This window comes from Procambarus clarkii, chromosome 41 (genome assembly GCF_040958095.1).
Source record: "Procambarus clarkii isolate CNS0578487 chromosome 41, FALCON_Pclarkii_2.0, whole genome shotgun sequence".
Lineage (NCBI taxonomy): Eukaryota > Metazoa > Arthropoda > Malacostraca > Decapoda > Cambaridae > Procambarus > Procambarus clarkii.
In genome coordinates this window covers 25994473-26018135 of record NC_091190.1, presented here as the reverse complement: position 1 = coordinate 26018135, position 23663 = coordinate 25994473, and the positions used below count along the sequence as shown (strand labels likewise).

The window sequence follows — 23663 nt, the reverse complement described above, 5'->3', positions numbered from 1 at the left end:
CTCTCCCTCCTAGCAACCCTTCCCCCTCTCCCTCCTAGCAACCCATCCCCCTCTCCCTCCTAGCAACCCATCCCCCTCTCCCTCCTAGCAACCCTTCCCCCTCTCCCTCCTAGCAACTGGCGTCTCATAAACAATGGTGCACTTCACTCGGAATAACGTGATATATCTATGAGAAATGTTATAGAGTAGGGCGGTGGGATCGAACCCGCGTCCGGAGTCATACCGTTGTTATTGTTGCAGCGAGAGTCGTGTAGTTTATTATGCACCCCATACTCATCCTGTGAGCCGGACCGGAAGCAAGGAATACACCGGGCACAAAGAGCGACTACCCGTCCTCTCAACTACTACCATGTTATGGTAAGTTATGGTAACGAACGCACCAAATACAACGTGCTATGAAAAGTGTTTCTTGCGTTTTACTTTTTACTTTCTTGCGAGTACTTTTACATTTACAATTTCACCTAATCTGCACACTTTATAATTATAATGACAGCTAAGACGCGCGTCGTCCTGCTCCAGGTTTTCTCAAGACAATATCTCCTGATCACTGAAGTAAATCACACACAAGTTGAGTTCAACATACCTTTCATAACCTGGTTTATTGTAGCCTCATGCCAAAACCTTGGCATGAGGCTACATACATTTACTACAGGCTACATGTTATATGAGGCTACATACTACTTACCTACATGAGGCTATAATTTCCTTCCTGGAATTATCTTTTTAAAACACTTATCTGGTATTTTGACTGTGAATTAATTGCATTTATTGAAATTATTGAAGTTATTGAATTTATTGCAACATTAAAGATTTAAAGACAAATCTTTGAAGTTATAGTACGTAGAAATTCAATTTTATGAAATTGTACCCCCACACCTGAGCCCCTCCGTACAAAACAAAATCTGATTTGTGAAAATAGTTGTATTTTTCACGGAGTAGCAGATAAAAAATAACTGACGTAGATACAAATAATTATGAGTAGACCACTTTGAAAGTTGAATTTAAGATAATGGAACAAAGTAATTATTATGACACACAGAAGGTCTACAAATGATTATTATTTTAATGAGCCCACCAGTCATTCCGCTCGTAAACCTTTCAGTCTAGTCCCCCCCCCCCGTACCTGACCACCAGCACCCAAGACAGGCCTAAACATTGCCTGTTTTCTGTCAGTGGACAGCTGACAGAAACCAGCTGGTGTTGGTAAACAACATCAGCTGTTTCACCTCATACACCAGCATTATTGTCTGTGTGAGCAACGCCAGCTGCTTATCCCCCAAACAGTTTAAGCTGCTTTCTCCAACACAACAACAACAACAACAGTCCCTCTTCCTAATCGACATCATTTGCTTTCACTCGCCAAATAACACCTGTTTTTTCTATACAGAAGCTGATTTCATCAAAAGACATCAGCTGTTTTCAGTAGACATAGGCTATTTTCCCCGTAGTGGGAGGCTTTGTTTTCCATAAATACCACAACCTCCCTCTGTCAGTGGACACCACCACCATCATGATGAACTCTCCGCGTAACCCCCTTCACCTCATCATCATTCATCATCAGCATCATTCACTCTCAGCTTCCACGCCAAAAGCTTCCTTAAACCTACAGCACATTCCGTGTTACCATCACACTCAGTCCCTCCCTCTGCCTGTCTGGACCCACACTTGAGTACCGGTCCCTCACTCGCACGAGTGTGTGAGGGACCTCTTGGAGCGTCTTGGAGCGATGCTCACACACTTTTTCCCTCTTAACCCGCTTTCTTCCCGCCAATATTGAACGTCGAGCAGATGCATGTGTAACTAGAATTATGTTACTGAACTTGTTGTTAAACTTTTGAAACTTTGTATTATGAATTATATATTTATTCATAAATATATGTACATGTGCAAACTGAGTTTACACAAAATTACATAACATTTTATACTTAAGAGGAAAGCCATAATAACTCAATAACCCTAATAATTATAGTTATATAAGAGTATTATCTAGATTTAGAATTAGAAGATATATTTGTCATTGAGTAGAGGTGCTACAGCCACAATAAGAGAACATTGCATATGTAAAGACATCAGGCTTGGATATTCTTGTGTCTAACAAATAGGTTTAAAGGTTCCAGAAGGAACAAGGACTCCTCAGCATTATAGATATAGACCACAATGTTGACTTAAAAATTATAGCAAAGGTCTCCGGCTATTCAGCCTCTTCCCAACAAACTTAAGAAATATTGACGGAATAAAAGTGGTGTTCAAGTGACACTTAGACAATTTCCAACAGGAAGTGCTGAACTAACTGCGTTGTGAGGAATATGTGGGCCTGCGGGGCGCCCCAAGCAACAGTCTTTTAGATCTAGTTATCACAAGTCAAGCTTGGCCTCGGGCCGATTATATAATAACTCTCAGAACCCTTTGAAGGGATACTACAGGTGTATTCCAGGTATATATATTCCAGGTTCACTACAGTTGTGACAGGAGTGAACAAGCATCATTTATCATGACCACATTTACATCAAGCAAGTACAGGAAAGAAACTAGAGAAAGTTTGTGCCTGATTAAAAAAAAAATATGTGAACGTAGGCGTATTCCACAACTACTTCCTTCTGTACAAGTAGAATGCACTGAAAAAAGTTGCACAGTAGAAGCACAGTCCATCCACAACTAAGTTCAAATTCGACAAAGCATTCGAACGTCAGAATGGTTACATTTTAACGCAGCAGGTACAAAAAGACAAGAAGGAGGGACATGAAGAAACCTCACTTACCCATAATTAATGATAGGTAAGCACTCATGGAATCTCACCATGGATGCTAAAAGAGGGGGGGGGGGGTATAGGCACTTTGCATGCCACACTCTATGGTGAATAACAGGTCACTGGAAACAGGAGACCTACCAGAAAGTTGGAAGACAACTAACGTAGTTTCAATATACAAAAAGGGATTTAGGCAGGAGGCCCTAATCTACAGACCGGTGTCCTTAACTTTAACATCATGCAAGGTGATGGAGAAAATCGTGAGATAAACGCTGGAAACACATCAGGAGAGAAGGGACTTTATAACACCCCACCAGCAGGGGTTCAGGGATGGCAAATCGTGCCTCACAGGTTTAATAGAATTATATGATCAAACAATAAGCGTTAAGCAAGAAAGAGAACGGTGAGCAGACTGCATTTTCTTGGACTGCCATAAAGCTTTTGACAAAATCCCCCAAAAGAGACTGTTGCATAAGTTGGAGAAACAGGTTGGAATAACTGGTAAGGTGCTCCAGTGGAGGGTACTCCAACAGGAAGTAGATAGGTATTGTGAGGGGTGAGACCTCAGAATGGAGTGATGTCACCAGATGTGACCCACAGGGTTCTGTACTTAGACCTACCTTGTTTCTGATATACGTAAATGATCTTCCAGTGGGTATAGACTCGTGCCTCTCAATATTTGCTGATGATGCTAAAATTATGAGAAGGATTAAGACAGAGGAGAACAGCAAGAGACTACAAGACGACCTGGATAGATTGAAGGAATGGTCCAACAAATGACTACTAGCGTTTAACTCGAGTAAGTACAAAGTGATGAAGACATGCGTAGGGAGCAGGTGGTCAAAAACAAGGTACCAGTTGAGAGAATAAATCTTCCAGGAATCAGGAAGAAAGATCTTGGAGTTGATATTATGTCAGACTTGTACCCTAAAGCCCATATCAAAAGGATATCATCAGCGGCCTCTGCAAGGTTGGCAAACATAAGAACTGCCTTCAGAAACTTATGTAAGGAATCATTCAGAACTTTATATACCTCATATGTCAGACCAATACTGGAGTATGCGGCTCCAGCATGGAGTCTGGAGGTACATACTTATATACATAGCCTTCACACATACTTAGAAAAGGTTCGGAGGTATGCCACCAGTCTAGCCCCCGACCTGATAGGTATGAGCTACGAGGAAAGATTACTGGGTGACTAAACCTCACGACACTGGAAGACAGAAGAATTAGGGGAGACATGCTCACCACATACACAATTCTCGGAGGAATTGACAGGGTAGATAAACTAGCACGGGTGGAGCACGAACAAGGGGACACAGGTGGAAACCGAGTTCCCAAATGAGCCACAGAGACGTCAGAAAAAACTTTTTCAATGTCAGAGTAGTTAGATGGAATGCACTAGGAAGTTATGTGGTGGAGGCTGACTCCATACACAGTTTCGAATGTAGATATGATAGAGCCCAATAGGCTCAGGAATCTGTACACCAGTTACTGAATGTTGAGAGGCGGTACCAAAGAGCCAAAGTTCAACCCCCGCAAGCACAACTAGGTTAGTACTGATGGGTAAATACTGATATGTAAGTACATAATAGAATATTTTTCTCACCAGAGTGTTCCATATACTGTACATTGAAGGCGAATTTAATTCTGAACATAATTACCCAATTTCTTAATAGGTAACTGGAACGGATATGCATGACATTTAACATGAACGTAAAACCAGTTCTCAACGTTGTACAAAAAGAAAATGTTTTCAGTTACGTAAAAGAGACATTAGCGATACCCGGCCTTGAGGAGGTTATACCTCTCTCTTTCTCTTGTGCACTCTCAAAAGGCACGACAACCAACCACCCGGTAATCTACAAATGCACCCGATAGTCTGAAAATGCACTGCATTCTCCAAAAAATGCCCCCGGTATCCAGGAAATGCACTGGCTAGTCTGAAAAAATACACCCAGTAGTCTGAAAATGCACCCAGTAGTCTAAAAATACACCCAGTAGTCTAAAAATACACCCAGTAGTCTGAAAATACACCCAGTAGTCTGAAAATACACCCAGTAGTCTGAAAATACACCCAGTAGTGTGAAAATACACCCAGTAGTCTGAAAATGCAACCAGTAGCCTGAAAATACACCCAGTAGTCTGAAAATGCAACCAGTAGTCTGAAAATACACCCAGTAGTCTGAAAATGCAACCAGTAGTCTGAAAATACACCCAGTAGTCTGAAAATACACCCAGTAGTGTGAAAATACACCCAGTAGTCTGAAAATACACCCAGTAGTCTGAAAATACACCCAGTAGTCTGAAAATACACCCAGTAGTCTGAAAATACACCCAGTAGTCTGAAAATACACCCACCAATCTGAAAATTCACCCTGCAGTCTGAAAATCCTAAGTAGTCGAGGAAACTGAATTTAAAATCTGTTACACATATAACACACCAGCCCATCCTCCTGTTTTGGAAGTACTTACAGGAAGTATATATGAAGAAGTTTGGGAGGATATACGTAGGAGCTGCCATGGCCAATAGGCCTTATGCACTTTCCTTTTTTCTTGTGTTAAACAGAGACGTTGAAAAAACCATAGGAAGGAAGGAAGACTATTTAGCATCGCCCGTGTCTAAATATTAATACAGAATGTTAGGCTGTTCTAACATCCTAAATTTTAGGATGTTTAATAAATGTTTAGGATGTTTAATAAATGTTAAATTTAGGATGGTTAATGTTAAATTTAGGATGGTTAATAAATGTTAGGAGGTTTAATAACTTTTTTTAATAAATGTGGGCTGCCCCAAGCAACAGCCTGTTGGATCAAGCTCTCACAAGTCAAGCCTGACCCCGGGCCGGGCTTGGGAAGTAGAAGAACTCCCAGAACCCCATCAACGAGGTATCAAGCAGGTTTTTAGATATTGAAAAAGATGCCAATACTCAGTAGAAAGACACAAGATGAGCCTTATTTCCTCAACCACAGCGGCTTTGTTGACATCTGTGAGTACCTGTTTATTAATTCCGAAGCGCTACGAGGTTATTTACAACAATAATATTTTCACAACCTTGGGTTGTGAAATTTCCAAACTAGTAAACTGTTTAATGGATGTAAACAAAGCCCCATGAATGTTGCCAGATGCACAGGTCTCTTAGTGGATGCGTAAATGTTTGATGAATTGGGCCCCGCTCTAGAGGAGTTAATAAGATATACAGGAGTTAATAAGATATACAGGAGTTAATAAGATATACAGGAGTTAATAAGATATACAGGAGTTAATAAGATATACAGGAGTTAATAAGATATACAGGAGTTAATAAGATATACAGGAGTTAATAAGATATACAGGAGTTAATAAGATATACAGGAGTTAATAAGATATACAGGAGTTAATAAGATATACAGACACAAAGAGAAATCCTGACAATGAACTAACGAGGATGAAATCTCTCGTGTCATTTACACGAGTCTACCAGCTGTTCTGACGTTGCTTTCTCCTCATTCAAGCGTTACTTTCTCTCTGCTTTCTTTCTTTTCTCTAGTATACTTTACTTTTCTCCATTGTTGTTTTCTCTCCAAATGCTGTTTATCTCAGTTTTAGTGATGTTCGTTCTCCCTCTTCCCATCTATCTATCTCTCTCTCTCTCTCTCTCTCTCTCTCTCTCTCTCTCTCTCTCTCTCTCTCTCTCTCTCTCTCTCTCTCTCTCTCTCTCTCTCTCTCTCTCTCTCTCTCTCATAGCTTTTATTTAATAATATCTTCTTTCCTAAAACGGTACTCTCATTCGCAATATTGTTTTATATATTTGCCTGTAATTTACAAGGCACTATGAAACGGGGTGCAAAGACGAGAATGGACGCTGTGACAGGGGGGTACCAGGACGCTGTGACAGGGGGGTACCAGGACGCTGTGACAGGGGGTACCAGGACGCTGTGACAGGGGGGGCACCAGGACGCTGTGACACGGGGGGTACCAGGACGCTGTGACAGGGGGGGCACCAGGACGCTGTGACAGGGGGGGCACCAGGACGCTGTGACAGGGGGGGCACCAGGACGCTGTGACAGGGGGGGGCACCAGGACGCTGTGACAGGGGGCACCAGGACGCTGTGACAGGGGGCACCAGGACGCTGTGACAGGGGGCACCAGGACGCTGTGACAGGGGGCACCAGGACGCTGTGACAGGGGTGAGCACCAGGACGCTGTGACAGGGGGCACCAGGACGCTGTGACAGGGGGCACCAGGACGCTGTGACAGGGGGGGCACCAGGACGCTGTGACAGGGGAGGCATCAGGACGCTGTGACAGGGGGGCATCAGGACGCTGTGACAGGGGGGGCACCAGGACGCTGTGGCAGGGGGGCACCAGGACGCTGTGACAGGGGGGCACCAGGACGCTGTGACAGGGGGGCACCAGGACGCTGTGACAGGGGGGGGCACCAGGACGCTGTGGCAGGGGGGCACCAGGACGCTGTGACAGGGGGGCACCAGGACGCTGTGGCAGGGGGGCACCAGGACGCTGTGACAGGGGGGGCACCAGGACGCTGTGACAGGGGGGGCACCAGGACGCTGTGACAGGGGGGGGCACCAGGACGCTGTGACAGGGGGGCACCAGGACGCTGTGACAGGGGGAAGCACCAGGACGCTGTGACAGGGGGGGCACCAGGACGCTGTGACAGGGGGGCACCAGGACGCTGTGACAGGGGGCACCAGGACGCTGTGACAGGGGGGCACCAGGACGCTGTGACAGGGGGGGGGCACCAGGACGCTGTGACAGGGGGGCACCAGGACGCTGTGACAGGGGGGCACCAGGACGCTGTGACAGGGGGGCACCAGGACGCTGTGACAGGGGGCACCAGGACGCTGTGACAGGGGGGCACCAGGACGCTGTGACAGGGGGGCACCAGGACGCTGTGACAGGGGGGCACCAGGATGCTGTGACAGGGGGGCACCAGGACGCTGTGACAGGGGGGCACCAGGACGCTGTGACAGGGGGCAAAAGGACGCTGTGACAGGGGGGTACCAGGACGCTGTGACAGGGGGGCACCAGGACGCTGTGACAGGGGGGGACCAGGACGCTGTGACAGGGGGGCACCAGGACGCTGTGACAGGGGGGCACCAGGACGCTGTGACAGGGGAGCACCAGGACGCTGTGGCAGGGGGGGCACCAGGACGCTGTGACAGGGGGGCACCAGGACGCTGTGACAGGGGGGGGGGCACCAGGACGCTGTGACAGGGGTGAGCACCAGGACGCTGTGACAGGGGGGCACCAGGACGCTGTGACAGGGGGGGCACCAGGACGCTGTGACAGGGGGGGCACCAGGACGTTGTGACAGGGGAGGGCGCGCACCAGGACATTCAATGCGCGTCCGTGACTATGAAAGAGAAAGTGGGCTGAGAAACAATAGGTCCACAACACAGAGTGACACTGCTCTTACACACACGCCTCTTTGACGGGCGGGAGAGAGCGTGTCAGGTCCCCGTCACTACAGGGGAGACGTATATAAAACCCCCTCATGGCACTATTTTCACAGCCAAGAGTTCAAGATGTCAAGGTTTCTGTCCGACGGCGTTTTATAATGGACGAATTAACCTCTTATGGCCATTTGTAAAAAAAAAAATGGGGTGGGGGAGGAGGAGGGGATACATATACAAACACATCCTGTGTATATAGATCACAAAATGTTTAACCTTACATGGCCATTTGCAGCATAGATATAATTATGTAAAAGGAACAAATCCATAAGGGCCGTGATGAGGGTTCGAACTTACGGCCGGGATGACCCCAGACTTATTCTCAGACTTAGATCCCGGAATTATATATGTACGATGGAATTTAGAATGTGATTTTTCAAAGAATTTAGAATTTGAATTTAGAAAGTAGAATTTTGAATTTGAATTTAGAAAGTAGAATTTTGAATTTGAATTTAGAAAGTAGAATTTTGAATTTGAATTTAGAAAGTAGAATTTTGAATTTGAATTTAGAGAGTAGAATTTTGAATTTGAATTTAGACAGTAGAATTTTGAATTTGAATTTAGAAAGTAGAATTTTGAATTTGAATTTAAAAAGTAGAATTTTGAATTTGAATTTAGAAAGTAGAATTTTGAATTTGAATTTAGAAAGTAGAATTTTGAATTTGAATTTAGAAAGTAGAATTTTGAATTTGAATTTAGAAAGTAGAATTTTGAATTTGAATTTAGAAAGTAGAATTTTGAATTTGAATTTAGAAAGTAGAATTTTGAATTTGAATTTAGAAAGTAGAATTTTGAATTTGAATTTAGAAAGTAGAATTTGATACTATTGCATTGGGACAAACCGGAAAAGATTGTGTAATTATGTTGCTAAAACAATCTAAACTCTCCTAGGCCTAACACACGCTATCTGAGGCCTAATATAGTACATATATGTGCTATACTAGGCCTAGGAATATTTATGTTAACCTTTTAGCTTGATTTTCCGGACTCTTATAAAGTTAATAGTACCAAATTCTACTATATAATTGTTCACTACGACAATATATGCACGTTGGTCCACTACGTCAATATATGCACGTTGGTCCACTACGACAATATATGCACGTTGTCCACTACGTCAATATATGCACGTTGGTCCACTACGACAATATATGCACGTTGTCCACTACGTCAATATATGCACGTTGGTCCACTACGTCAATATATACACGTTGGTCCACTACGTCAATATATGCACGTTGGTCCACTACGTCAATATATGCACGTTGTCCACTACGTCAATATATACACGTTGGTCCACACAGCTACAAAAAGTACTATGCAAACATGGAGGACGGGTTGAATAGAAGACGCAGGATCCCAGCTCTTTTCTGCTCTATAGTCTACACTTTCTGGTCTACACTGATTTGTGGGACCAATTACCGCGTAACGTGGTGGAGGGATCCCTCGATTGTTTCAAGCGAGGGTTGGACATGTGTATGAGTGGGATTGGGTGGTTATAGTAGGAGCTGCCTCGTTTGGGCCAATAGGCCTTCTGCAGTTGCCTTTGTTCTTATGTTCTTATGAGGCAAGAGATTTTGACTCCTTACCCTTAAAGTTCCTCATGCCTAGTGTAACCGTCTATTATTTGACGTAACCACTTATGAAACCTGTACATCTCTCAATAATGATTAGTTTACTTATATTTAGCAGTTTACGAGCTTCTATGCTTCCCAACTCAAGGTTATTATTTGTATAAATAATAACTTGGGAGCGTCGGAGTGCTTCCGAGCTCATAGACTGTTTAATAAATGTAAACAATGCCGCCATGATTGAGATACGATGGTTTCGTATTGGGTTGCGGAACTGCTTGGTGAATCTTGGTCCAGCAACCTAACCTGTAAACATTCAACCATAGTATAGTCATAAATCATACTCCCTCAACAAATTATCCACTTTATAAACACCAGGATCGATCTTCATTCGTCATAGTATCCATAGTTTACGAGGATAACTTTCAATTCTCGAGATCGGCCTTTAGTTTCAGATATAGGCTCTCAATTACATATATCGTTGTTTAATTCCAGAGATCAGACATTAATTCCAGATATCGGCTGTCAATTCAAAATATCGGCCCTCAATTCTAGATATCGGCTCTAAATTCCATATATCGGCCCTCAATTACATAAATGAGCGCTCATTTCCAGATAAGGGGCCCTCAATTTCCAAGATAATCCCTCAGTTCCAAGGAGACGTTCTCGGTTCCAAAGAAAAGCTCTCTACTGTCGAGAGTTACACATTCACAGCATGTTGTCTGCATCCAAGAACCATTAGGAGGGGGGGTTCCCTTACCTTGTAGCCTGGGCCGAGGCGGTGCATGGCGCAGACCTGGTGGGCGGTCAGGGCTTCAGAGAAGAGGTAGACGGCGCTCATCTGGCCGCAGAACACCCGCTCTTCGTCCAGCTCCGGCGTCGCCCCAATGTAGCACTTGTCCCACGTCTGTCAGGGAGAACATGGAAGTAATAGACATTACTCTCTCTGTTGCGCTCTCTCTCTCTCTCTCTCTCTTTGTTTAACCCCTTAAAATGCTAAGCTATTAAAAAGGCCTACATCCAAATACAAATGGACATGAAACATTTGAAATTAAATCCTACTGGATTATCCAGTAAGATTTCAGTAAATCTGGCTACTGGAGTAAGGATTAAGAGGACGTGTAAGGATTAAGAGGACGACCACAGGTTGCTACAGTCTTTCCTGCTTGGTGCTTTTCTTTGATACACTTTGAAAGATCTTGCAGCTATGGAAAGGATTCCAGTTGCATTTGCAATAGCTAAAGACAGACGAGGAAGCTAACAGCAGGTTTGTAGGCTAATACACTAGTAGGTCAGTATGCTAAAAGTAGGTCAGCAGGCTTAGAGATCAGAAAAGCTAACTGTAGCTCAGGAAGCTAAACATAGAACCAAGGGCTATAAAATACATCAGAGGGATAAATGCTGATCAATAAGCTAAAATTAGGTAAAAACCTAAAAGTTAATCAAGAATTTAAAAGTAGGTCTGGAACCTAAATGGAGATCAAGAAACTAAAAATAGGTCAGAAATAAGGTTTCATATAGTTAATCTATGTTTTTTGTATACTTTTTTTTATAAAGTTAATTTAGGTTTTCATAAAGTTAATCAGGAATAAGGTTTTCAGAAAGTGAATAATTGAATATAGGTAAGGAGGGGGAAGGACTCGTTCAAAATAAGAACATAACGAATTTTTTAGAAAATTACATGATAGATCGAATTAGGAACGGTCATGCTGAAATAGGTACATGTTTGTTGGTTTATTGAGTGTTGTATTTGGTATACAATAGTTAACACAGGGAAATGTCTGATTAAGAAGTGGCACATGAACATTAGTTTAAACCTGATTGGTTTAGAGATGTTTTGTTTAGGTCATGTACGTTGGCTAGGCTAAGATGAGTTGGTCTAAGCTGGGTTTAATTAAGATAATGGGTTGAGTTAATTGGTTCTATGTTTATTGACGTATTTTTCTGGACAATTTGTATAAAGTTACTTATGACTTCAGCACACTTTATCCACAAGCTCCTAAGGCTGCTGAGACTGGCTCACAAGGTTCAACACAGCAGTCATGTCACCACACACACAATACTCACGTCATTGGTGGAGACGAGCCAGGTCATGTCAGTTGCTGAGGCCAGCTGGCCGTTGACGAAGACCTTAATCTCGCTCTTGCTCCACCTGTTGTAGATGTACACCACGGCCACCATGTACCACTGCAACCACAATGTTCTTCATTACTACTTAATACTTTACATCTACTGATTAATGTAATGGAATTTACAACATGTAATTAACCTCCAAAAAAAATTCGATATTATCTTTTTAAAACTAACCTAAACCAAACTCTAAATTCTAGTCTCTTAAAACTACGATATTATACTCAATCTCTTAAACCACTAAACTACAATTATCATATTATAATTATTTGTTAAAATTACAATTAATTTTTACCCTTTAAAATGAAGATTTATGACAACTATTGGGTGTAATGTTATTACATGAGAGTTGTCCTGGGAGGTATTCCCGGGCTCCTCTCCTACACAATTAAAGACCTGGGTAAATAGTGCCTTGGAAACAGAGTTGTTGATTTATGAGAGAAATTACGGGTAACAATGTGAGATCCCTGATTGTTTCCCTTTATCCGGGACTCACTCTCTCTCATATATATATATATATATATATATATATATATATATATATATATATATATATATATATATATATATATGTCGTACCTAGTAGCCAGAACTCACTTTTCAGCCTACAATGCAAGGCCCGATTTGCCTAATAAGCCAAGTTTTCATGAATTAATATATTTTCTCTAATTTTTTTCTTATGAAATGATAAAGCAACCCATTTCATTATGTAAGAGGTCAATTTTTTTTTATTGGAGTTAAAATTAACATAGATATATGACCGAACCTAACCAACCCTACCTAACCTAACCTAACCTATCTTTATAGGTTAGGTTAGGTTAGGTAGCCGAAAAAGTTAGGTTAGGTTAGGTTAGGTTGGTTAGGTAGTCGAAAAGCAATTAATTCATGAAAACTTGGCTTATTAGGCAACTCGGGCCTTGCATAGTAGGCTCAGAAGTGAGTTCTGGCTACTAGGTACGACATATATATATATGAATATATATATATGACAATGTCAGACCACGGAGGAAAATGAAACAGGAATTTCCTTAAGTACTTTCGTATATTAAATACATCTTTAGAAGGAATCTTGATTCCTTCTGAAGATGTATTTAATATACGAAAGTACTTAAGGAAATTCCTGTTTCATTTTCCTCCGTGGTCTGACATTGTCATATATATATATTCATATGTATATATATATATATATATATATATATATATATTATATATATATATATATATACGTGTAATTCAAGCAAATATATCAACTTAATGTATTACGTCACCCGTATTGGATATCCGCCTCCCCTCCCCCCCTACCAGAAAAACCAAAACTAGAGAATGACCAAAGGATTTGCAACAAGGTCCTTCAAGGTCCATGAAATGCTGAGGAAACTGAACTATGAGAAAAGATTTAGGAAAAGAGATCTCGTCACACCGGCGAGACGAAAAAAAATGGGGAGGCATGATCGCGACATACCAAATTTTAAGCAGAACACGAGGGGAACCTGGATGGACACAAGTGACGGCAAGAAAGAATCAGGCATGTCAGAACTTCTTTAGCATAAGATTTGTTTAGAAATGTTAAATTAGATGAAGGTTTCGAAGCCACTAAATACACAATTAACAATTTTGGAATTATATAAGAGACAGTAGGAAATTAAATTACTAATGGTTTGATAGATGGAGCCTACAAGCTGAAGCTTGATTCTAAAACCCACATTCACTTGATATACTCGCGACAAAACAATTACAGTAGCTGTCTCCTGTTGAAAATAACCCAAGATTTTTTCTGCACGATTCCTGACGCCACCAAAGGCACACTTGTAAATAACGTGTTATCTACAGCAGCTGAAAAAAAAATGGTGAGCGTATTCCATGAAAATTACACAATACAGCACAAGACCAGCGCCGTCGTCAACTACCAGGGGGTGAGACGAATTAGTAGAAAGTAGTACTGAAAATAACTGCAAGTGAGCAGGTCCCACTGTGACAACACCGGTGGCGACGGCGTCTCCATGGGTCCCGGCGTGGAAAACATTGTGACTATTGGGAAAATAGCCGAGGCTGTGTAGGTTTTTTCCCTCATTTACATCGAAAATCCTTCTGCTGTGTGTATGTGTAGTGGGGGGGGGGGGGGTGGGGGGGGGGAGCGGGCAATCACACCCAAAAAATAGCCCCGGCGGTGAAGGTTGGTCAGCAGCAACACATAAGCTATGAGAAGCGTGGAGGTGGTGAGACTAACATCATGTGGTAGAGACAATAACACCTGTTGCAACGGTACCACAGGTGTAACCGTGCAGGTGGTATGGGTATGTGATGATACGGATACAGCGGTACCCCCTGACGGTGCAGCTGTGTCTGGCCTCTCCCTCACAGGCTGCTGTACCCCCCGACGGTGCAGCTGTGTCTGGCCACTTCCTCACAGGCTGCTGTACCCTCTGACGGTGCAGCTGTGTCTGGCTACCCCTCACAGGCTGCTGTACCCCTCGACGGTGCAGCTGTGTCTGGCCTCCCCTCACAGGCTGCTGTACCTCCTGACGGTGCAGCTGTGTTTGGCCTCCCCTCACAGGCTGCTGTACCCCCTGACGGTGCAGCTGTGTCCGGCCTCCCCTCACAGGCTGCTGTACCCCCTGACGGTGCAGCTGTGTCCGGCCTCCCCTCACAGGCTGCTATACCCCCTGACGGTGCAGCTGTGTCTGGCCACCCATCACAGGCTGCTATACCCCTGACGGTGCAGCTGTGTCCGGCCTCCCCTCACAGGCTGCTGTACCTCCTGACGGTGCAGCTGTGTCTGGCCTCCCCTCACAGGCTGCTATACCCCCTGACGGTGCAGCTGTGTCTGGCCACCCATCACAGGCTGCTGTACCCCCTGACGGTGCAGCTGTGTCTGGCTACCCCTCACAGGCTGCTGTACCCCTCGACGGTGCAGCTGTGTCCGGCCTCCCCTCACAGGCTGCTGTACCCCCTGACGGTGCAGCTGTGTCTGGCCTCCCCTCACAGGCTGCTGTACGTCCTGACGGTGCAGCTGTGTCTGGCCTCCCCTCACAGGCTGCTGTACCTCCTGACGGTGCAGCTGTGTCTGGCCTCCCCTCACAGGCTGCTGTACCCCCTGACGGTGCAGCTGTGTCTGGCCTCCCCTCACAGGCTGCTGTACGTCCTGACGGTGCAGCTGTGTCTGGCCTCCCCTCACAGGCTGCTGTACCTCCTGACGGTGCAGCTGTGTCTGGCCTCCCCTCACAGGCTGCTGTACCTCCTGACGGTGCAGCTGTGTCCGGCCTCCCCTCACAGGCTGCTGTACCCCCTGACGGTGCAGCTGTGTCTGGCCTCCCCTCACAGGCTGCTATACCCCCTGACGGTGCAGCTGTGTCTGGCCTCCCCTCACAGGCTGCTGTACCACCTGACGGTGCAGCTGTGTCTGGCCTCCCCTCACAGGCTGCTGTACCTCCTGACGGTGCAGCTGTGTCTGGCCACCCATCACAGGCTGCTATACCCCCTGACGGTGCAGCTGTGTCTGGCCACCCATCACAGGCTGCTGTACCACCTGACGGTGCAGCTGTGTCCGGCCTCCCCTCACAGGCTGCTGTACCTCCTGACGGTGCAGCTGTGTCCGGCCTCCCCTCACAGGCTGCTGTACCTCCTGACGGTGCAGCTGTGTCTGGCCTCCCCTCACAGGCTGCTGTACCTCCTGACGGTGCAGCTGTGTCTGGCTACCCCTCACAGGCTGCTGTACCCCCTGACGGTGCAGCTGTGTCTGGCCTCCCCTCACAGGCTGCTATACCCCCTGACGGTGCAGCTGTGTCTGGCCTCCCCTCACAGGCTGCTGTACCTCCTGACGGTGCAGCTGTGTCTGGCCTCCCCTCACAGGCTGCTGTACCTCCTGACGGTGCAGCTGTGTCTGGCCTCCCCTCACAGGCTGCTGTACCTCCTGACGGTGCAGCTGTGTCTGGCCACCCATCACAGGCTGCTGTACCTCCTGACGGTGCAGCTGTGTCTGGCCTCCCCTCACAGGCTGCTATACCCCCTGACGGTGCAGCTGTGTCTGGCCTCCCCTCACAGGCTGCTGTACCTCCTGACGGTGCAGCTGTGTCTGGCCTCCCCTCACAGGCTGCTATACCCCCTGACGGTGCAGCTGTGTCTGGCCACCCATCACAGGCTGCTGTACCACCTGACGGTGCAGCTGTGTCTGGCCACCCATCACAGGCTGCTGTACCCCCTGACGGTGCAGCTGTGTCTGGCCTCCCCTCACAGGCTGCTATACCCCCTGACGGTGCAGCTGTGTCTGGCCACCCATCACAGGCTGCTGTACCACCTGACGGTGCAGCTGTGTCCGGCCTCCCCTCACAGGCTGCTGTACCCCCCTGACGGTGCAGCTGTGTCCGGCCACCCATCACAGGCTGCTGTACCACCTGACGGTGCAGCTGTGTCCGGCCTTCCCTCACCTACACCTATATTATATATATATATATATATATATATATATATATATATATATATATATATATATATGCCTAACCGTCCCTTAAAACAATCAAACAATCCCACAACTGTTATGTTACCCGGTAACTTGCTTCACCCATCAACAACCCAATTTCCATCAATATAAATCTAATTATTAAACTTTTTGCTAACCTTGCTAGCGTGGTTTCCAATTACAATCACTCGTGTGTACCAAGAAGCGCTGTTGATTATCAGTAAGTATTCAAGAACTCACATTAAAAAGATTCAAATGTTCTTTCGTGCAAATATATTCTCTAAATATTATTTGCCAAGTCTAAGTGATTTCCTAATCAAGACACAGGCAATATAGACTTATCAATCCTTACTTCTTTCGTAAACATAATAACAACGAGGGGCTTGAGTGTAATTACTTATCTCTGTTCCTCGAATATTACTCATTCTACCTTCCTTCAGATCAATACATATATTCAAAAGTTGTGTAGGTTATATTATATAGACTATACCTATGCATACGAGGAAACATTGAAGTTCTATGATGGGATTGAACTCGCAGCCTGGACTCGTCAGGAACACGCACTACTGACTGGATCATGATGATCGTGAGGAGTCCAGAGACGAGGGTTCAATCCCATCATACAGCATCTCATCATGGTCTAGTCGGCAGCGAGCGTGTCTGGGTAGTCCAGAGACGCAGGTTCGATTCCATTGTCCTCAATAGTTTCTGATAATTTAACCTTCTTGTGAAATCATTGTGTACCAATGTATATAGACCTGGAAGGTCCTAAATTTAACCTCCCCCCTTATGATTTATATATACCTTCTCCCTCTGCAAACTTCTCGAAGTCAAACCCAGGTTTAGTAACTGAACATGCAATGAAAAAGGCGCTTAGATAGCTAATTGTCAACGGGGCTTTCCCTCTATCTCCAGTGATGCATAACGGCTGGGTGGCGATGTTCTGCCCAAAACGCTTTGCGTAATAGTGGCTTTAGGCATGGTATGTACTAGGCTCTATCTATAAATCTATCAATTTTTGTAAAACCTCTTGTATGTATGTACCTTACCTGAATAAACATTTTATTTATTATTTATATATTTTCTGGTACGTCGCCAACACTCAAGTTCAGAGTACTAGCACAGTATGTCTGAATCATCAAGGATTAACAAATGGTCATTATTATGAACAGACAATTTGTCTCAATTATGGAAGCGTGGCAGGGATTACAGGTCACAGGTCTTTGGAGTATTAGATAATAGTGCCGAGAGGCCAGAATGGTTGGGCAACACTGCTCTACCAAGTCACCGCTACGGAGGATAAAGCTCGTTCCCGAATTGACACTAATCGTTACCATGTCTAATTTCAATATAAACATGAACAAATTGACCTGAAATACATGTCTTGAGATATGTCAATCTGAATAGTCGATCTCAAGACATCGTCTGGAAATAAAAAAAGTGAAAATCATGATGTGTACTGACCAGTGAAGAAGCTGAACCAATAATGTGACCAATCCCATTACATATCTATTCTGACGATATTTACTTAGAGTTAACTCAAGAGTATACTCACCTTCCTGGGTTGGAACTCATACTTGATGCAGTGTTGGTAGCCTTTGCCTTTGATCTTGAGAGAGGTGAGTACCAGGCAGTTACCAACGAAGTGCGCAGAGTACCCGACACCCTTACTTGTCTTGAAGCTGTGGAAGATAACACAATGGGTTTAGTGCCTGGGTATTTACAAATATTATAATACAATTAATTTAACACAATTCTTGAGTGTGTGTGATACACACAGTTGTGTGTGTGTCTTACAGTTTAGAGGCGGGACCAAAGAGCCAAAACTCAACCCCCGCAAGGACAAATAGGTGAGTACACACGGGACCTCGTTGCTGAGTGGACAGCGCTTGAGGGTTGTAGTCCTAATGGCCCGACTTCGATTCCCGGAGGAGGTGGAAACAAATAGGCAGAATTTCTTTTACCCTGATCCCCCTGTTCACTTAGCAGTAAATAGCTACCTAGGGATTTAAGACAGCTCCTACGGGCTGCTTTCTGGAGACGTGTGTGTGTGTGTGTGTGTGTGTTAAGAGAAATATATGTAGTAGATATAAGAGGAAAAATAGATTGGTTAGAAAGGCGGGGTCCAAGAGCTAATAGCTCGATTCTGCAGACATAAATAGTATATAGTAAATACAAATAGTACACACACACACACACACACACACACACACACACACACACACACACACACACACACACACACACACACACACACACACACATTATTCAGTCAACAACAACCACAATGGCTCCAACAATTTTCGACAATAATATAATCAGTAAGTAACAACTGCATCCATCATTACATACTAAAAGCAATAATTTTTCCCTAGTGCTCTTTAATCCATCAACCACAATAACATAACATATCGTACATACCATTCACCTGGGCTGTATGGGTCTCGAACCCTGGACCCTAGGCTTGTGAGGCCGACACTCTATCATACACCCCAGGGAAATGGTAAGTTTATTTCCCCGGAAGTGTGGCTGACAATTTATATCGTACATTGTTACAACTTCTTTTCGCAAATTGTAACATTAAAAACTTCATTTTGTATAAAGGGTGATAAATTTTGTCACACAATCCAAGAACACTACACACTTCTCACTCTTAAAGAATGTAATAGACAAAACTTCTCACACTAAGGTGTATGTACCCATCTTACACCAACCAAGCGTAGGGTATATATATCACATCTCACACACTAACAAAACCTGGGGTATACATACCACTAAACACATTAACCAAGCCTGAGGTACAAAACGTCTCAAACCAACCAACCTAAGGGTATATATATATGCCACATCTCACACTAACCAAATATAAAATCCGTGTAAATATACACCAAATACACGCACACAATACATACACCGTCTCATACTATCAGGGCACCCAGCACATACACACGTCACAAGGTGTACAGTTATATTTAGGTGATAATCTGGCCGTAAACGAACAGGCAGCAATTGCGCGCGCGCGCACACACACACACACACACACACACACACACACACACACACACACACACACACACACACACACACACACACACGCACGCACGCACACACACAGCTTTCACTCAACTCAATCTTGTCAAATTCGTTACGGGATAACAGGTGCAACAATTCCCACACCAGAAGCGAATTGTGTGCATGTGTGTATTTACTATTTGTACCTGCACAATCGAGCTATTAGCTTTTTGTCTCCGCCCTTTTAACCGCCGGTTGTCTAATAACCGACTTTTCTCTTATCATATCTGCTACATATATTGCTCTCTCTCTGTCTCACATATCCCCCAGGATGTAGCCTGTAACAGCTAGCTCCTAGGTGCCTACTGAATGCTAGGTGAACCGATGCATCAAGAGAGAAAACAGCCCATTTGTCAGTCTCATCTCGTGCCAGAGGCTAATTGCGTAAGTTGTAATTTTAACACATTGTGTACTATCTACCACCTGTCTTATATGTTAAGCATGTAGTAAACTTCCCTCACAACAACAACCAATGCTTACAGGTGAGTGCGCGTAATTCAGGACGACTGGACCCTGTTACGCAACTAAATTAGACGTTTCAATAAGTGTTGCCGCACCATGCGTCTCTCGGCTCTACTGTAGCAGGAAGCGTAGCAAACGGTTATTTTATGCCTGGAGAAGGTCTTCCTGGTTCACAGCTGATGGTAATGTACAAGTATTTTTACTATATTTACTACTGCTTTTGTTACATGTCTCCGTTTCAGGTTTTTGTAAGTGTAGGACAAGAAGTGTCCGCAAACGTATTGCTTGAGAATAAAATACAACATGCAATCACACACAAAAACACACAGAGATACGACTAATTCCTTACCCCTACAAGGCGTAAGGAATTTATCAGGGTTGTTGATTTGTGGAACCAATTACCGCTTAACGTGGTGGAGGTGGGGTCCCTCGATTGTTTCAAACGTGGGATGGACATGTATATGAGTGGGATTGGGTGGTTATAAATAGGAGCTGCCTCATATGGGGCAACAGGCCTTCTGCAGTTACCTTTGTTCTTATGTTCTTATACACACATATACACGCACGTTACTCGCAAACCTTAGATAAGACTTGCTGTTACACCACCAGTTAATGTTTCAAGTTTCTAAACCTCTTATGCTGGCAGACACTTCCCTACAAACAAAAGTTTGACATTCCATCACAAATTTCAAATTTCTTATGGTTAAATTTGCCCAAATAATAATAAAACACAAAGACGCTGTTCTATTCCATTATTGAATGGATAAAAAAATACATTAATACGCATTACTGTTATAAATTCTACGCAGCCTATCTTGTTATGATCAAATTCTGAAATTTCCAAACTGAATCTATCTAACGAGGATAAGTAAACCACCCATGAAACATGGTACAACAACTTCAATCAAGAATGCGAAAACATGTATAGTGCTGTGGAAAGACAATAAGTGGCGTCAGTTTATGGTGGGTAATGATAGTGCTGGCGTGAAGCCTAGCGTTGGGTCTTTCAGCGCGAGAGCAACTGGAAATGTCGAGAAGAGGTTTATGATTGAAAATTAACATTATGAATATTACAAAAGATGAAACATTTTTAAATCCTCCGGGCTGATGATGCAAAATATTTTCATACAGTAAGCCAGGAGAGAGGGAACCAAGAAGCCCCTGCCACACCTGGCAGGGCATGTATGAAAGCAAAGAAAGTGAACAAAAGGGCGTGGAGGAACTTCCGAAATAACAGAACACCAGAAAGCCGAGAGAGATGCCAGAGAACCAGGAACGAGTATGTTAGTGTGAGAAGAGAAGCTGAGAAAAAGTATGGAAATGATATAGCTAATAAAGCCAAGACCGAACCAAAGGTACTCCGTAGTCACACACACTCATCAGGAGGAAAACAACAATGAAGGAACAGGTGATGAAACTTAGAACGGGTGAGGACAGGTACACACAGAATGACAAAGAGGTGTGTGAAGAACTCAACAAGAGGTTCCAGGAGGTCTTCACAATAGAACAAGGAGAGGTCACTGCGCTAGGAAAGGTTGCAGTAAACCAGGCGGCCTTGGAAGAGTTCGAAATTACAAGAGATGAGGTCAAGAGGCATCTGTTGGATCTGGATGTGAGAAAAGCTGTTTGTCCAGACGGGATCTCACCATGGGTATTGAAAGAGTGTGCAGGAGCATTTTGCTTGCCACTCTCCATAGTGTATAGTTACTGCAGACGGAAGACCTACCAGAAATATGGAAGACGACTAATGTGGTCCCAATATACAAAAAGGGTGACAGACAAGAGGCACTGAGCTACAGGCTAGTGTCCTTAACTTGAATACCATCACTTAGCGGGCTGGAAAAACTTAAACCGGAAAAGATTCAGAGGTTTGCCACCAGACTAGTACCCGAACTGAGGGGTTTGAGCTACGAGGAGAGACTACGGGAATTAAACCTCACGTCACTGGGAGACACAAGAGTTAGAGGGGACATGATCACCACATACAAGATTCTCAGAGGAATTGATAAGGTAGATAAAGACAGACTATATAACACAAGGGGCACACACACTAGGGGACACAGGTGGAAATTGAGTGCCCAAATGAGCCATAGAGACGTTAGAAAGAACTTTTTCAGTGTCAGAGTAGTAGACAAATGGAATGCATTAGGAAGTGATGTGGTGGAGGCTGACTCCATACACAGCTTCAAGTGTAGATATGATAGAGCCCAATAGGCTCAGGAATCTGTACACCAGTTGATTGACAGTTGAGAGGCGGGACCAAAGTGCCTTAGCTCAATCCCCACAAGCACAACTAGGTAAGTACACACACTAAATAAGATATCCAGTTATGCCCAGGTCTCTTCCCCTCCCTCCCCATCTCTACTACATTTCCCAAACATCCATCTACTCCCCCTCTCTCCTTCCCAACATACCCACTCTCCACATTTCTCCCCTCTTACCTTCCCCTCCCCCCTTCTCCTACCCTCTTCACTCCCGCCCCCCCCCATTCTCACCTACCATCTCTTTCAATGTCTCCCCTCCCCTTCTCTCTCTCTCCCTCTCCCATTCTCTCTCTCTCCCTCTCTCCCTCTCTCCCTCTCTCCCTCTCTCCCTCCCTCTCTCCCTCTCTCCCTCCCTCTCTCCCTCTCTCCCTCTCTCCCTCCCTCTCTCCCTCTCTCCCTCTCTCCCTCCCTCTCTCCCTCTCTCCCTCCCTCTCTCCCTCCCTCTCTCCCTCTCTCCCTCTCTCTCTCTCTCTCTCTCTCTCTCCCTCCCTCCCTCCCTCCCTCCCTCCCTCCCTCCCTCCCTCCCTCCCTTCCCTCTCCCACTCCCTCCCTCCCTTCCCTCTCCCACTCCTTCCCTCCCACTAACTACCTCCCTCCCTCTCTCTCCCTCTCTGTCGTTGCCTCCCTCCCTCTCCCTCCTTTCCCAAAGAAAAACCTTTATAATTTATGAAATATATAACAAATACACAGTTTCCCCTGTGAGGGATTTGTAAGGTGAGGGCCTCAGGTGGCTGGGCTGTGTGAGAATTTTTATTTTAAATTTCGCGGACATCAGTGCAGAATTTTTACAATATAGCAAGACAAATTTGTCCCTCCCTCCCCCCATTCCCTCACTAGCATATCCCCTCCTCAACTAACACCCCTACCCCTACTATTCCCCAACAGCGCTTTCTCACCTACACATAGCCAACCTTCACTCTCCCCCACCAGCGCTTCCATCTCCCTTATATTCTCCCCTACCAGCACTTAGTACTATTTCTTTCCCCCCACCAGCACTTCTTCCTTCATTCCCCCTCCAGTTCCTCCCCCCAACCATCTTCTGATAGTACCTCACTACCTTCCCTAGCACCGTCTTCCGTGCACTCACTCTCATGGGCAGCAACTCACCACTGTCCCGCGACCAGTGTTATTATGACAACACTGACCTAGCCTCACCTCGGGCACATTTCCTCCTTCCCACACTCTCTCATGTTAATTAACACTCTTCTCTCCAGTGTCATTTCAGCCTTTCACGAGGTTCTCAGCTATTTTTAATTCACCTGGCAGCTTTAATATTTCCCACCGCAATTTCTTTATCTGTTTTATTCCAGCTGCTTTCTTGAGACCTTCCTACACCACTCCCATCCTCTTGACTGACTCTCAGCTAAATCCAGTGTTGACATTTCCACCTCTCTTCAGCGGATACAAGTCACATCGTACACAAGACGGTTCGCCAACGAATTTTAAAACCTATCAAACCTTATCTACCTAACCTAATCGAGCCTAATGCAGCCTAACAAGCTTAAA

General features: G+C 44.7%; 2 protein-coding genes across 2 annotated transcripts in view; one reads left to right on the top strand and one right to left on the bottom strand.

The window, feature by feature from the left end:
- rg (A kinase anchor protein rugose) overlaps positions 1-18039 on the bottom strand; it is a 246574-nt gene extending 228535 nt beyond the window's left edge. The window contains exons 1-3 of the mRNA XM_069339474.1: positions 17915-18039; positions 11841-11960; positions 10534-10680 (exon numbers count right to left, since the gene is read on the bottom strand). Of these exons, the coding sequence (XP_069195575.1) occupies positions 10534-10680; positions 11841-11954 (261 nt within the window). The 5' untranslated portion in view covers positions 11955-11960; positions 17915-18039. The remainder of the gene's footprint in view (positions 1-10533; positions 10681-11840; positions 11961-17914) is intronic.
- Positions 13227-16250, top strand: LOC123761168 (elastin-like). Its single transcript, XM_045747112.1, has 3 exons — positions 13227-13428; positions 13569-13816; positions 14649-16250. Exons 1-3 carry the CDS (start codon positions 13227-13229, stop codon positions 16248-16250), a joined length of 2052 nt encoding a protein of 683 aa, XP_045603068.1.
- Positions 18040-23663: the final 5624 nt, after the last annotated feature.